General features: G+C 49.8%; 1 protein-coding gene across 1 annotated transcript in view; it reads right to left on the bottom strand.

Moving 5' to 3' along the window:
- The window catches only part of AP3B1 (adaptor related protein complex 3 subunit beta 1), a 1,191,861-nt gene that overhangs the window by 824,000 nt on the left and 352,860 nt on the right, over positions 1-15,001 (bottom strand). The window contains exon 14 of the mRNA XM_030193246.1: positions 679-788. Coding sequence (XP_030049106.1) covers positions 679-788 — 110 coding nt within the window. The remainder of the gene's footprint in view (positions 1-678; positions 789-15,001) is intronic.

The raw sequence follows: 15,001 nt of genomic DNA, 5'->3' as shown, positions 1-15,001 counted from the left end.
GATTTCCTGAAATTGCCAAATCCTGGGAAATCCCATATCTAAGTGATTACAAAGATATATATTTGCCAATAATTCCAAATTTGATTCATTTCAAGGAAAAGAAAAGAAAAAAAAAGACAAAAAACCGATGCACATTATATGAAGTCAGACAAATTTTTTATTTTTTGTCTATGATTATATTACTTCATATCAGCGCTAATGAATGCACACATTTTATACTAACACTAGCTGTAAACTGAAATGTTCTAAATATCCGTGGTACTTATATTCCAAAATCAGTAACACCATTTTGTACAAAAAGCATGCTATTTGGTAGAGGAGTAGTCTAGTGGTTAGTGCAGTGGACTTTGATCCTGGGGAACTGAGTTTGATTCCCACTGCAGCTCCTTGTGACTCTGGGCAAGTCACTTAACCCTCCATTGCCTCTGCTACAAAATAAGTACCTGAATATATGTAAACCGCTTTGAATGTAGTTGCAAAAACCTCAGAAAGGTGGTATATCAAGTCCCATTTCCCTTTCCCTATTTAGCATCCAATCATCTGCATATACCTGCATGGGCATATTTCTACAATGGGGAAAACAATCATAAATATCCTGATGCTAATTTTACTTTAGATGCAACCTAAAAGTTACAATACATTTAAACCAAGAAAATATACAAGTTAATAAATACTTACATTAATATCATCCAGGAGTTTAGCCATGTGTTTAATTATTTCACCATGCTGTGCTGGTTGCGTCTGCAGCAGTTTCTTTATAACAACCACACTCTCTGCTACCACTGCCTCTGATTAAAAAATAAAAATACTGTATATTTCAAACTGCTAAAGATTTTAACAAAATTAAATATAACAACACATAAAACAAACTTGAAATATATTTTTCCCCTTGGCATGTTATCTCTCATTTTTTTAAGTCAACAGAAGTTGAGCAAGTTGTGTGGCTACATTTGAGAAGAGGAATGAAAAGTGCATGTAAGGGGAAAATACAGGAAAAACATGCCTGGGAAGAAGGTTGGAGTAAGAGTGCACAGAAACACAAGAGAGATGAAGAGAAGAGTGAGTGATGAAAAGATTTATGTAAAGAAGTAGGAGGGAAGAACAATTAATGGAGGTTACGAGAAACTAAAGGACAATGAGAAAAGATGAGGCAGAGGAATGTTAGAAGAAAGATAAGAAAAAAAAAAAAGGAATGACAATAATACTATGAAGAGATAACTGAAGCAGGGAAGTGAAGAGAAAAAGAAAACTAGATACTTACAAAATACAGAAAATATTTTTATAATGGAATAAATAACTTGCAATAAATATTTGGCCTTGTGGCAAGATGGCAGCTACATCCTGAACTGTTAGGTAGTTTGATACTTTTCTCATTTAATAATCTCTCACCAGCACTAGCTTAACTGAAAATTTTGTTCTCTTTGAATCACTGCCATTTTCCATGTAGAGGCACAAGAGATGTCCATAGAACTTTCTCCTCAGCCTATGTTTAATGAATTCTTTCATTTGCACTAAAATATGGTGCATCAGTGATGAGTAGGGATGCATGCAGGGACGTGGTTTTGATTTCCCCATGGGACTCCCTAAGAAAAGAAAGGCTACAAGTAATTGCATGCATTGGGGTAAGCCCAGGACTGGATCAACCTTGCTAGGCAAATCTGTATCTAGTTGGCAACCCTAGACTGGTAAGCAAGGATGGAGCAGTGCTATTGACTGGCATTCCAATGCCTTACTTTACTTTATTTTAGTTATTTAATTGATTACTTTTATGTTGCCCTTTATTAACAGCTCTAAGCAGTTTACAATGGAATCACAAAAATGCAGACATGTACTTACAGCATCAGATCACCCAAAATTAACACAATAAAAACAAACTACAGCACATCCACACATACATATCATCACAATCAGACCTTATTTTCAAATCAATAACTCATCTGTCTCAAACTTTAAAAGAACAAAATTACGAAGCATATTCAAAAGCAAGGATTAATAAGTACATAAGTAATGCCACACTGGGAAAAGACCAAAGGTCCATCGAGCCCAGCATCCTGTACGCGACAGCGGCCAATCCAGGCCAAGGGCACCTGGCGAGCTTCCCAAACGTACAAACATTCTATACATGTTATTCCTGGAATTGTGGATTTTTCCCAAGTCCATTTAGTACTGGTTTATGGACGTCCTTTAGGAAACCGTCTAACCCCTTTTTAAACTCTGCTAGGCTAACTGCCTTCACCACGTTCTCCGGCAACAAATGCCACAGTTTAATTATGCGTTGCATGAAGGAACATTTTCTCCAATTTGTTTTAAATTTACTACACTGTAGTTTAATGAGACAAAGCCAACATGGATTTAGTGAAGGGAAATCTTGCCTCACTGATCTATTACATTTCTTTGAAGGGGTGAACAAACATGTGGATAAAAGGTGAGCTTGTCGATATTGTGTATCTGGATTTTCAAAAGGTGTCTGACAAAGTACCTCATGAAAGACTCCACAAGAAATTGGAGGGTCATGGGATAGGAGGAAAAGTCCTATTGTGAACTAAAAACTGGTTAAAATATAGAAAACAGAAAGTAGGGCTAAATGGTCAATATTCTCAATGGAGAAAGATAAACAGTGGGGTTCCCCAGGGGTCTGTGTTGGGACCGCTCCTTTTTAACATACTTATAAATGATCTAGAGATGGGAGTAACTAGTGAGGTAAATTTGCTGACGACACAAAGTTATTCAAAATTGTTAAATCTCAAAAGGATTGTGCAAAATTACATCTACGCACAGATATCTTGAAATTATTTATGTCCATAAGCAAGAGATGAGAACGGCGAACCAACTAACTTCTGAAAACAAAGTTTTATGCTTCCAAGATTTAACTGCAGTGGTGGCGGCCCACCGAAAAGAGTTTATACATGCATGTTCCCTGCTGCACCAAAACAGAGTGCCTTCCACCTTAATGTACCCAGCTAAATTTTGGGTTCAGCATGCTGGCTACACTTTTTTCCCCCAAGGCTACTGAGGCTCTCCAGTTTGCTAAACAGCTTCCAGGGCCCAGCAGGAACTGCTTATTTTAATTACACCAATTTCTCTATATAGCGAGTGATACCTCTTATGCAGCTTCTTTTCGGAAGCCCGAAAGCTTTGGATCAGAACTTAATGCTTGCTGGTGATTCTCAATTCTTACTGATGTCTGCAGCTGCTGATTAATCCAGAGGTACATAAGAATAGCCATACTGGCTGAGACTAATGGTCCATGTAGCCCAGTATTCTGCTTCCAGAAGAGGCCAATCCAAGACACAAATACCTGGCAGAAACCCAGATTGTAGCACCATTCCATACTACCAATCTATGGGCAAGCAGTGGCTTGCCCCATGTCCATCTGAATAACAGTCTATGGAATTTTCCTCCAGGAACTTGTCCAAACCTTTTTTAAACCCAGATATGCTCTTACCACATCCTCCGGCAATGAGTTCTAGAGCTCAGCTATTCTTTGAGTGAAAAAATATTTCCTCTTATCTGTTTTAAAAGTATTTCCATGCAATTTCATTTAGTGTCCCCTGGTCTGTGTACTTTTTGAATGAGTGAAAAATTGATTCACCTCCACCTGCTCTACACCACTCAGGATTTTGTAGACTTCAATCATATCCCCTCTCAGCCATCTCTTTTCCAAGCTGAAGAGCCTCTTTAGCCTTTCCTCATATGAGAGCATTTTCAGTCCCTCTATCATTCTGGTCACTCTTCTTTGAACTTTTTCTAATTCTGCTATATCTTTTTTTGAGATATAGCGACCAGCACTGAATGCAATACTCAAGGTGAGGTCTCACCGTGGAGCGACAGAGGCATTATAATATTTTTGGTCTTATTTTGCATCCCTTTCCTAATAATTCCTAGCATCCAGTTTGCTTTATCAGCCACTGCCACACACTGGTCAGAAGATTTCAGCATGTTGTCTACAAATGACACATATGTCTTTTTCTTGAGTGCTGATTCGGATTCTTCCCAATGTGCATCACTTTGCATTTATCTACATTAAATTTCATCTGCCATTTGGATGCCCAGTCTTCCAATTTCCTAAGGTCTTCCTGCAAATTTTCATAATCTGGATGCATTTTGACAACTTTGAATAGTTTTGTGTCATCTGCAAATTTAATCACCTCACTCATCATTCCAATTTCCAGATCATTTATAAATGTGTTAAATAGCACCAGTCCCAGTACAGATCCCTGCGGCACTCACCCTCCTCCATTGAGAAAAATGGTCATTTAAACCTACCCTTTGTTTTTGGTCCAATCCACAGAAGGACACTGCCTCCTATCCCATGACTCCTTAATTTTCTCAGGACTCCCTCATGAGGAACTTTGTCAAAACTTTCTGAAAATCTAGATATATTACATCAACCAGCTCACCTTTATCAACATGTTTATTCAAGCCTTCAAGGAAATGAAGCAAATTGGTGAGGCAAGACCTTCTTTGGCTGAATACATGCAGACTCTGTCCCATTAAAGGTAAAATTATGTATCATACCTGATAATTTTCTTTCCATTAATCATAGCTGATCAATCCATAGACTGGTGGGTTGTGTCCATCTACCAGCAGGTGGAGATAGAGAGCAATCCTTTTGCCTCCCTATATGTGGTCATGTGCTGCCGGAAACTCCTTAGTATGTCGATATCCAAGCTCCATCCGCAGGACTCAGCACTTAGAGAATTACACCCACAAAGGGACACTCTGCCCAGCTCACCACCGCCGAAACGGGGGAGGGGAATTAACCCAGCTCATCCCCACACAAGTGGGGGAGGGGAATCCGTCCAGCTCATCCCCGCGGAGCGGGGGAGGGACACCACCCCGCCGATGCGGGGGGATCTGGCTTATCCTGCAACCGCAACCGCAGGAGGAGCTGACTGACCCTAACACCGCCGAAGCGGGAGGGGTACAAAGCTGCCCTACAGCCGCATGAAGCGGGAGGGAGTGCCGGCAGAATTTATGTCTCAATCCAGCCCCGTAAAACGGAGGGGAGAGGAATGCAACAGCTCACTAACACAAACTCGTCTCAACTCTTGAAGAATCCAATTGAAAAAACTTGAACACGAAGTCCTCCTGAACAGGAACTGAAGACTAAACTTGAACCTGAAATGCAACCAGAATATAAACAGTACAGATATCTGGGAGGGGCTATGGATTGATCAGCTATGATTAATGGAAAGAAAATTATCAGGTATGATACATAATTTTACCTTCCATATCATCATGCTGATCAATCCATAGACTGGTGGGATGTACCGAAGCAGTACTCACCCAGGGCGGGACATTGAAATCCCTGACCGCAACACTGAAGCTCCAAACCGGGCCTCCGCCCGAGCAGCCACAGTCAAGCGGTAATGCCTGGAGAAGGTATGGGCCGATGCCCAAGTTGCCGCCTTGCATATCTCTTCCAAGGAGACGGACCCGGCCTCTGTCATCGAGGCCGCCTGAGCTCTAGTGGAGTGAGCCTTCAGCTGGATAGGCGGCACCTTCCCCGCGGCCACATAAGCCGCTGCAATGGCTTCCTTGACCCATCTTGCCACTGTAGGCTTAGCAGCCTGCAGACCCTTATGAGGACCTGCAAACAGGACAAACAGATGATCCGACTTCCGGAAATCATTGGTCACTTCCAAGTATCTGATGATGACTCGTCTCACATCCAGAAATTTGAAAGCAGAGTATTCCTCTGGGTAGTCCTCCCTACGAAAGGAAGGGAGACAGAGCTGCTGATTCACATGGAAGCGAGAAACAATCTTGGGCAGGAAGGAAGGCACTGTGTGAATAGACACTCCTGCCTCAGTGAACTGCAGAAAAGGCTCTCGACATGAGAGTGCCTGGAGCTCGGAAACTCTTCTGGCTGAAGTGATAGCCACCAAAAAGACTGCTTTCAACGTCAGGTCTTTCAGAGATGCCCTCGACAAGGGTTCAAAAGGCGGCTTCTGCAAGGCTCTTAGTACAAGGTTGAGATTCCACGCAGGCACCACTGAGTGCAGAGGAGGGCGCAGGTGATTAACTCCCTTGACAAACGCACCACATCTGGCTGCGAAGCCAGGGAAGCACCCTTCAGGCGGCCCCTGAAGCAAGCCAGAGCCGCTACCTGGACTTTAAGGGAACTGAGCGACAGGCCTTTCTCCAGACCTTCTTGCAGGAACGCCAGCACTGAAGGAATTGGAGCAGTGAAGGGAGAAAGTGAGCCTGCTTCACACCACGCTGCAAAGGTACGCCAAACCCTGGCGTAAGCAGTAGAAGTAGAGCGCTTCCTCGCTCTCAGCATAGTGGCGATGACCTTGTCTGAGAAGCCCTTCTTCCTCAGACGCTGCCGCTCAATAGCCAGGCCGTAAGACCAAAGGGGGAGGGATCCTCCATCACCACGGGACCCTGATGCAACAGGCCCTGCTCCACTGGCAGCCGCAGAGGGTCGTCCACTGAGAGCCTGATCAAGTCCGCATACCAGGGACGTCTGGGCCAGTCCGGACCCACCAGGATTATTCGGCCCGGATGCTTTGCCACCCGGTCTAGTAGCCTGCCCAACATGGGCCAGGGCGGGAACACATAGAGAAGCTCCTGTGTCGGCCACTGTTGGAGAAGAGCATCCACTCCCAGAGATCGAAGGTCCCGTCCTCTGCTGAAAAAGCGCGGCACTTGGCAATTGGCCGATGACGCCATCAGATCTAGGCTCGGCTGGCCCCAGCGCTTCGTGATGTCCAAGAACGCCTGAGCCGATAACTGCCACTCTCCGAGATCCAAGGTATGGCGACTGAGAAAGTCCGCCTTGACATTCATGACTCCGGCAATGTGGGCCGCTGACAGCTGTTCCAGGTTCGCTTCCGCCCACTGGCATAGATTCATGGCTTCCTTGGCTAGAGGGGCGCTCTTGGTACCTCCCTGGCGGTTGACATAGGCCACAGCCGTGGCATTGTCCGACAGGACCCGTACTGGCTTCAACGCCAGTACCGGGAGGAACTCCAAAAGCGCCAACCGAATGGCTCTGAGTTCCAGGAGGTTGATAGACCACTTTGCCTCTGCAGGAGACCAGAGCCCCTGCGCTGTCCTTCCCATGCAGTGGGCTCCCCAGCCCGTCAAAGAGGCGTCCGTCGTGACGACAATCCACTCCGGGGTCACAAGAGGCATCCCTGCAGACAACTTGTCTGTCTTCAGCCACCAGCTCAGCGCCTTGCGCACTGCTGGGTCCAAGGGAAGGCGCACAGCATAATCCTCCGACACCGGAGTCCAGCGCTGCAGCAGAGTGTTGTAGTGGTCTCATATGAGCCCTGGCCCAGGGCACTACTTCCATCGTGGCCGTCATAGAGCCCAACAGCTGCACATAGTCCCAAGCCCGAAGCGGAGAGGCTACTAGGAACTGGTCCACCTGACCCTTAAGTTTGACAATCCGATTGTCCGGCAGGAACACTCTGCCCACTTGGGTGTCGAATCGAACTCCCAGATACTCCAGGGACTGAGTCGGGCGCAGCTGGCTTTTCTCCCAGTTGATGATCCACCCCAGGGAGCCCAAAAGAGCAATCACCCGGTCCACAGCTTTGCCGCACTCTGCATAAGAGGGGGCTCGGATCAACCAGTCGTCCAGATAAGGATGGACTTGTACTCCTTCCTTTCGCAGGAAGGCCGCGATGACCACCATTACTTTGGAGAAGGTCCGTGGAGCAGTAGCCAACCCGAACGGGAGGGCTCTGAACTGGAAGTGTCGGCCCAGGACTGCAAAACGCAGAAAGCGTTGATGAGGAGGCCAGATGGGAATATGCAAGTACGCTTCCTTGATGTCCAAGGATGCCAGGAACTCCCCTGCCTTCACTGCCGCTATAACAGAGCGGAGAGTCTCCATGCGAAAGTGCCGAACTTTCAAGGCCCAATTGACCCCTTGAGGTTGAGGATAGGCCGTACAGAACCTCCTTTCTTTGGTACCACAAAGTAAATGGAGTAACGTCCCTTGCCAAGCTGATTTTCTGGCACCGGAACGACCGCACCCAGGCGGATCAGATTGTCCAAGGTCTGCTGCACTGCCACAGCTTTGACCGGAGACTTGCAGGGAGAGAGTACAAACCCGTCTCTTAAGGGTCGGCAGAACTCTAGCTTGTAGCCGTCTCTGATGACTTCCAGCACCCAAGCGTCTGAAGTTACCCTGGTCCACTCGCCCTCCAATCTGCACTGGGCCATGGACCAGGACCTCGTCATTGGGTACGAGACCCTGGGGGAGGACCGGAGGGCGCACCTCCGGGACGGCGGTCTCTGCGAAAGGAATGCTGCTTGGGGGAGAAGTTCCTCTTGAAGGAAGAGGGGGCAGAGGAGCCCGACTTGCCCGGGCGGTACCGACGGGCTTCCTGAAACCGTCCTCTGGAGATACCGGGGCGATAACCTTTTGCCCTTAGACGTGCCGAGATCGGTCACAATTTTGTCCAGCTCGACCCCAAAGAGCAGCTTGCCTTTAAAAGGCAACTTAGCCAGGCGGGACTTAGAGGCGTGGTCCGCAGACCAATGTTTCAGCCAAAGCCACCGCCGCGCAGAGACTGTCTGAGCCATACCTTTAGCCGAGGCTCTCAAGACATCATACAGTAAGTCTGCCAAATAAGCCAAGCCCGATTCCAGGGCCGGCCAATCAGCCCTCAAGGAAGGATCCGAGGGGGAAGCCCGCTGCACAATCGTCAGGCACGCCCTGGCCACGTAGGAGCCGCAAACTGAGGCCTGCAAACTTAAGGCAGCCGCCTCGAAGGACGACCTTAAGGCCGCCTCCAATCTTCTGTCTTGGGCGTCCTTTAGGGCCGTGCCACCTTCCACCGGCAACGCCGTTTTCTTAGTCACCACAGTGATTAAAGAATCCACGGTAGGCCAAATAAAGGCCACTGTCAGGCAGAGGATAGAGGCGGGACATAGCCCTAGCCACTTTGAGGCTCGCTTCCGGGACATCCCATTGAGCCGAAATTAAGGTGTGCATGGCATCATGCACGTGGAAGGTTCTAGGCGGGCGCTTCGTCCCCAGCATAATGGCGAAGCCAACAGGGGCTGAGGGAGAGACGTCCTCTGGAGAGGAAATCTTCAAAATGCTCATGGCCTGCACTAACAGGTTGGGCAAATCCTCTGAGCGAAAGATCCGCGCTGCAGAGGGGTCATCCGCTCCATCCGAGTGGGAATCCGTCTCCTCCAAGGAATCCCCAAAGGACCGTTGGGAGAACTCAGATACGCTGCCCTCATCTACATCAGAGGAAACAGAGTCCTCTAAGGCCTGGGAATCCACCCGAGGGCGTTTACTTCCGGGGGCCTCAACCCCTTTATCGGACAAGGGAGAAGGGGCAGCGTTTTGCATAAGGAAGGCCTGATGCAGCAGCAAAATGAACTCGGGGGAGAAACCCCGCAGACTGTGCACTTCAGCAGCCTGGGCCACAGCCCTAGACGCACCCTCAACCGGCGCTCGCAAGAGCGGGGGAGAAACATGCTGCGCATCCAAGATGGCGTCCGGCGCGACACTCCGCGAAGGAGCCGCACGGGAAGAATGGCGCTTAACTTTAGCCGCTTTTTTGCCGTCGCCCAAATCAAGGGCGGCCATGGCATTAACGTCTCCCAGCTCAAGGGCGGCCCAAGAAGAAGCCGTCCGAGCAGTGGCCAGCCAAGATGTCGGAGGGGAGCAGCGGAGGATGGGCGTTTATGGCGGGAAAAACCGCCGCACCGGAGGAAGATCCGGGACACTGACCGGCCTCCGAACTGACACCCAACAAGGGCAAATCAGACTTTAAGACCCCCGCATCCCCGCTAGAAGCGCACACGCGGTCCGGGGAGCGATTCTTCGCGCCCTCACCCTCCGACGCCATAGGCCACGTGGAGATCGATCGGGGAACCCCCTGCCCGCTATAAAAAGGTAAAAATTACCTGCTTCTCGCTCCGAGCTGTAACGACCTGGTGTCCCAGTGAGTAGCTGCAATAAACGTTTAAATAAACGTCGAAATAAACGCCCTTAAGGAGCCAGCGGGAGGGGGGAGAAAAGGAGGGACCTGTCGCCACCAGGTTTGCACTTGTCCCGCTGGTGGAGAGACTCTACCACCTGTTCGACTTTTTCGCCAAAAATGTTATCCGCACGGCAAGGCGAGTCCGCAATCCGCTGCTGGATTCTATTCTCCAGGTCGGCGGCACGCAGCCATGAGAGCCTGCGCATCACCACACCTTGAGCAGCGGCCCTGGACGCAACATCAAAAGTGTCATAAACTCCTCTGGCCAGGAATTTTCTGCACGCCTTCAGCTGCCTGACCACCTCCTGAAAAGGCTTGGCTTGCTCAGGGGGAAGAGCATCAACCAAGCCCGCCAACTGCCGCACATTGTTCCGCATGTGTATGCTCGTGTAGAGCTGGTAGGACTGGATCTTGGACACGAGCATAGAGGAATGGTAGGCCTTCCTCCCAAAGGAGTCTAAGGTTCTAGCGTCCTTGCCCGGGGGCGCCGAAGCATGTTCCCTAGAACTCTTAGCCTTCTTTAGGGCCAAATCCACAACTCCAGAGTCATGAGGCAACTGAGTGCGCATCAGCTCTGGGTCCCCATGGATCCTGTACTGGGACTCGATCTTCTTGGGAATGTGGGGATTAGTTAATGGCTTGGTCCAGTTCGCAAGCAATGTCTTCTTCAGGACATGGTGCAAGGGAACAGTGGACGCTTCCTTAGGTGGAGAAGGATAGTCCAGGAGCTCAAACATTTCAGCCCTGGGCTCGTCCTCCACAACCACCGGGAAGGGGATGGCCGTAGACATCTCCCGGACAAAGGAAGCGAAAGACAGACTCTCAGGAGGTGAAAGCTGTCTTTCAGGAGAGGGAGTGGGATCAGAAGGAAGACCCTCAGACTCCTCGTCAGAGAAATATCTGATGTCTTCTTCCTCTTCCCACGAGGCCTCACCATCGGTGTCAGACACAAGTTCATGGACCTGTGTCTGCAACCGTGCCCGGCTCGACTCTGTGGAACCACGGCCACGGTGGGAGCGTCGAGAGGTAGACTCCCTCGCCCGCACCGGCGAAGCTCCCTCCGCCGACGTAGTCGGGGAGCCTTCCTGGGAGGCTACCGCACTCGGTACCGCAAGCGGCACCGATGTCGGAGACCTCACCCCGGACAATGGGCCAGCCGGCGCCTCGCTCGACGGTACCGGTGGCGCAAGCACCCCCGGTACCGGAGGCGTAGGGCGCAACAGCTCTCCCAGGATCTCTGGGAGAACGGCCCGGAGGCTCTCGTGCAGAGCGGCTGTGGAAAAAGACATGGAAGCCGATGCAGGAGTCGATGTCAGAACCTGTTCCGGGCGTGGAGGCTGTTTCGGGCTGTCCAAAGGGGAGCGCATCGACACCTCTTGAACAGAGGGCGAGCGGTCCTCTCGGTGCCGATGCTTACTGGGTGCCGACTCCCTCGGCGACCCAGAGCTCTCAGTGCCGACACGGGAAGGGGACCGGTGACGATGCTTCTTCGATTTTTTGGAACGAAGCACGTCACCGGAGCTTCCCGGCACCGACGAGGAGGACGTAGAATCCAGCCGTCTCTTCCTCGGGCCGAGGCCGAAGAGGGTCGGTCTCGGGGGGGCTGTACCGCAGGAGCCCTCAGGGTAGGGGGAGACCCACCCGAAGGCTCACCGCCACCAGCAGGGGAATGGACAGCCCTCACCTGCACTCCAGACGAAGCACCACCGTCCGACGACATCAGCAGACGAGGAGGTCTCGATACCACCGACGCCGACCCGATGCAGAGGGCCGATGCCTCGATGCACTCGATGCAATCGGGGGTGAGGATGAAGGTCCGGGCGCCAACGACGTCGAAGCAGTCGATACTCCCGGTGCCGATGCCGACGAAGAGCCCGAGAACCAAATGTTCCACTGGGCTAATCTCGCTACCTGGGTCCGCTTTTGCAAAAGGGAACACAGACTACAGGCCTGAGGGCGGTGCCCAGCCCCCAGACACTGAAGACACGACGCGTGCCTGTCAGTGAGCGAGATTACCTGGGCGCACTGGGTGCACTTCTTGAAGCCGCTGGAAGACTTCGATGTCATGGGCGGAAAAATCGCGCCGGCGAGATCAAAACTCGAAATGGCGAAAATGGCACCACAAAAATAGGGGGAAGAAAAACTTCGACCGAGGCCTAAATAGGGCCTACCCCGACAACGAAAGAAAACTTACCGGGGCAAAACTAGAAGTACGGGAAGGGAGAAAACCATAAAGGTCTCCTTCCGACACCTTTTTCTTTTTTTTTTTTTAAAAGAACGAAGTCGATAAACGACGCGCGAGGTCAACTTTGGGGCGCGAACGGCGAAACACGACCGTACCGAGCGCGGACAAAAGAAGACTGGCCGGCACGAGCCGGTTCGGGCGGGAAGACGGCCGCGCATGCGCGGTGCGCATCGGCGCGCGAGGACTAGCAAAGGACTTGGCTAGAAAAGTGTTCCGATTGGAGGGGCTGCCGTGGACGTCACCCATCAGTGAGAACAAGCAGCCTGCTTGTCCTCGGAGAATAGAGGCCTTCCACAAGCACTTTGCCCAGATGAATGCAAGGGGAGAAAGCCAAGAAGAGCAGTTAGCTATCGATTACCTGGAGGACTCTGGAATCCCCAAACTATCCCCACTAGCGCGGGAAAGGCTACCTGCGCCGCTGCAGGCACAGGAGATACAGAAGGTGCTTAAATCCCTTCCTCTGGGCTTGGCACCGGGACCTGATGGGTTCTTGGCTGAATACTACAAACTCTTGCCAGCCCAGTTTAGTGCACCACTTATTGAGTATTATGAAGCTGTGGTACAAAGGGGCACACTTACTCCTGGAGAAAATGAAGCCTTGATAACATTGATACCTAAACCGGGCAAACCTGTAGATCAAGTAGTCATATAGACCAATTTCTTTGATTAACATAGACCTAAAAATATTGGCCCGAGTACTGGTGGCACGACTAGCGCCCCAAATGTTGGACTTGATAGGGATTTGTAAGAGGCAGGCACTCGGTAATTAACGTCCGTAAGGTCCTTCTATCTATAGCACAGTGCCGACCTACTGAGACACATTTGCTGATGGCCAGCCTAGATGCAGAGAAAGCATTTGAAAAAGTGAGGTGGGACTACTTGTTTCAAGTATTATCGTATGTGGGCATAGAGGACTGGTTTTTAAAAGCAAAACAAAACACTATATGATTCCCCAACTGCAAGAATTTTGGTAAATGGAGTTAAGTCCCCCAAGTTTCGGGTACAGGCAGGCACCAGGCAGGGCTGTCCACTCTCCCCCTTACTATTCCTACTATATCTGGAGCCACTGCTGCGCACAATAGAGATAGACCCTGAGATAGAGGGGGTACAACTCCCGGGACAAATAGTGAAGGTCTTGGCGACGACCTATTCCTAACCCTAGTGCACCCACAGGCCTCTCTTGCTAGGTTACTATCAGTAATTGATGAGTTTGGATTTCATTCAGGATTTACATTGAACACCCAGAAATCAATGGCCCTTCCCTCCGATCTGGAGTTAAAAACAGAGTGGACGGGCCCTTTTCCATTGCAATGGGCTCAGGACGCAGTGACATACTTGGGTGTTCAAATACCAGCTGACTTATCAAAAATATACTCCCTGAACATGGATAAAATGAAGAATCGAGTAGGGACGGCCCTACATAACTGGCAGGCATTGCTCATATCTCTGATGGGGAGAGTGGCATTATACAATACGATACTGTTCCCAATGTGGATTTATACATTTCAAATGCTGCCAATGTACCTGCGAGGAGAGGTCGAGCGGTGGCTACATAAACAGCTTAAATTTTTGTGGCAAGGTAAACGAGCCAGAATGACAATAACAAGAACTATGCTTCCCCGAGACAAAGGGGGTCTCGGTCTCCTGGATCTGTGGCTATTCTCAATAGCGAGTTCTATGCGCCACCTCTCGGTCTGGTTTCGGAACAAACAATACTTCTCCAGTTTGCAATCAGAGACTCAGTGGTTCCAGAACCAGCACTTTGCTAGTTGGCTCCATACAACATCAGACAATAAGATGAGCTTGGGGGCGGTGACCCCCATATTTCGACCATTACAGCAAACGTGGCGGTGGCTTAACAAGTTTCTTGTCCTAAACAAATCGGCCTCACCCTTGGTACCCATTAGAGGTAACCCACGTTCCCAGTGGGGAATACATCCAGAACTTTTAAGGACTGGGAGAAACAGGGAATTCCCTACGTGTACCATGTGGTCACCGAACAAGGAACAATGAAATCTCTACCAGAATTGTGTAAGGAGTTTAAATTGAACAAAAGAGATACATTTGCATACCTACAACTACGACATTACGTGCAGACCTTGCCCAGATCGTCACTAGACTCGGAAATGTGGGAAAGATATAACGCTATGCTTGGCTTGGATGCCCAATATCGGATACCATTGAAATACTACCACTCCTTCCTTCGAGAACATACCAAAAAATATGACTCTAGTGGAGAGGCTCGGCTGAGGAGTGTGGAACTGGGAGTGGAGGTTACAGCAGAACAGCTGGAAACCAGCCTTATGAGGACTTATAAGCTGACAGAAAATGTGAGTCGGTGGGAGACCCAATACAAGTTCACACTGCGTCTACACATGTCACCACGCAGAGCCTACAGGGCAATAGTAACATAGTAGATGACGGCAGAAAAAGACCTGCATGGTCCATCCAGTCTGCCCAACAAGATAAACTCATATGTGTATACCTTACCTTGATTTGTACCTGCCTTTTTCAAGGCACAGACCATACAAGTGTGCCCAGCAGTATTTCCCGCCTCCCAACCACCAGTCCCGCCTCCCATCACTGGCTCTGGCACAGACCGTATAAGTCTGCCCTCCACTATCCTCGCCTCCCAACCACCAACCTCTCTTCCCCCACCTGCTCCACCACCCAATTTTGGCTAAGCTTCTGAGGATCCATTCCTACTGCACAGGATTCCTTTATGCATATCCCACGCATGTTTGAATTCAGTTACCGTTTTCATCACCACCACCTCCCGTGGGAGGGA

The sequence above is a fragment of the Microcaecilia unicolor genome, chromosome 2, assembly GCF_901765095.1.
Source record: "Microcaecilia unicolor chromosome 2, aMicUni1.1, whole genome shotgun sequence".
Lineage (NCBI taxonomy): Eukaryota > Metazoa > Chordata > Amphibia > Gymnophiona > Siphonopidae > Microcaecilia > Microcaecilia unicolor.
The sequence above is the reverse complement of the archived record's forward strand: the minus strand, read 5'-3'. Positions and strand labels throughout refer to the sequence as shown.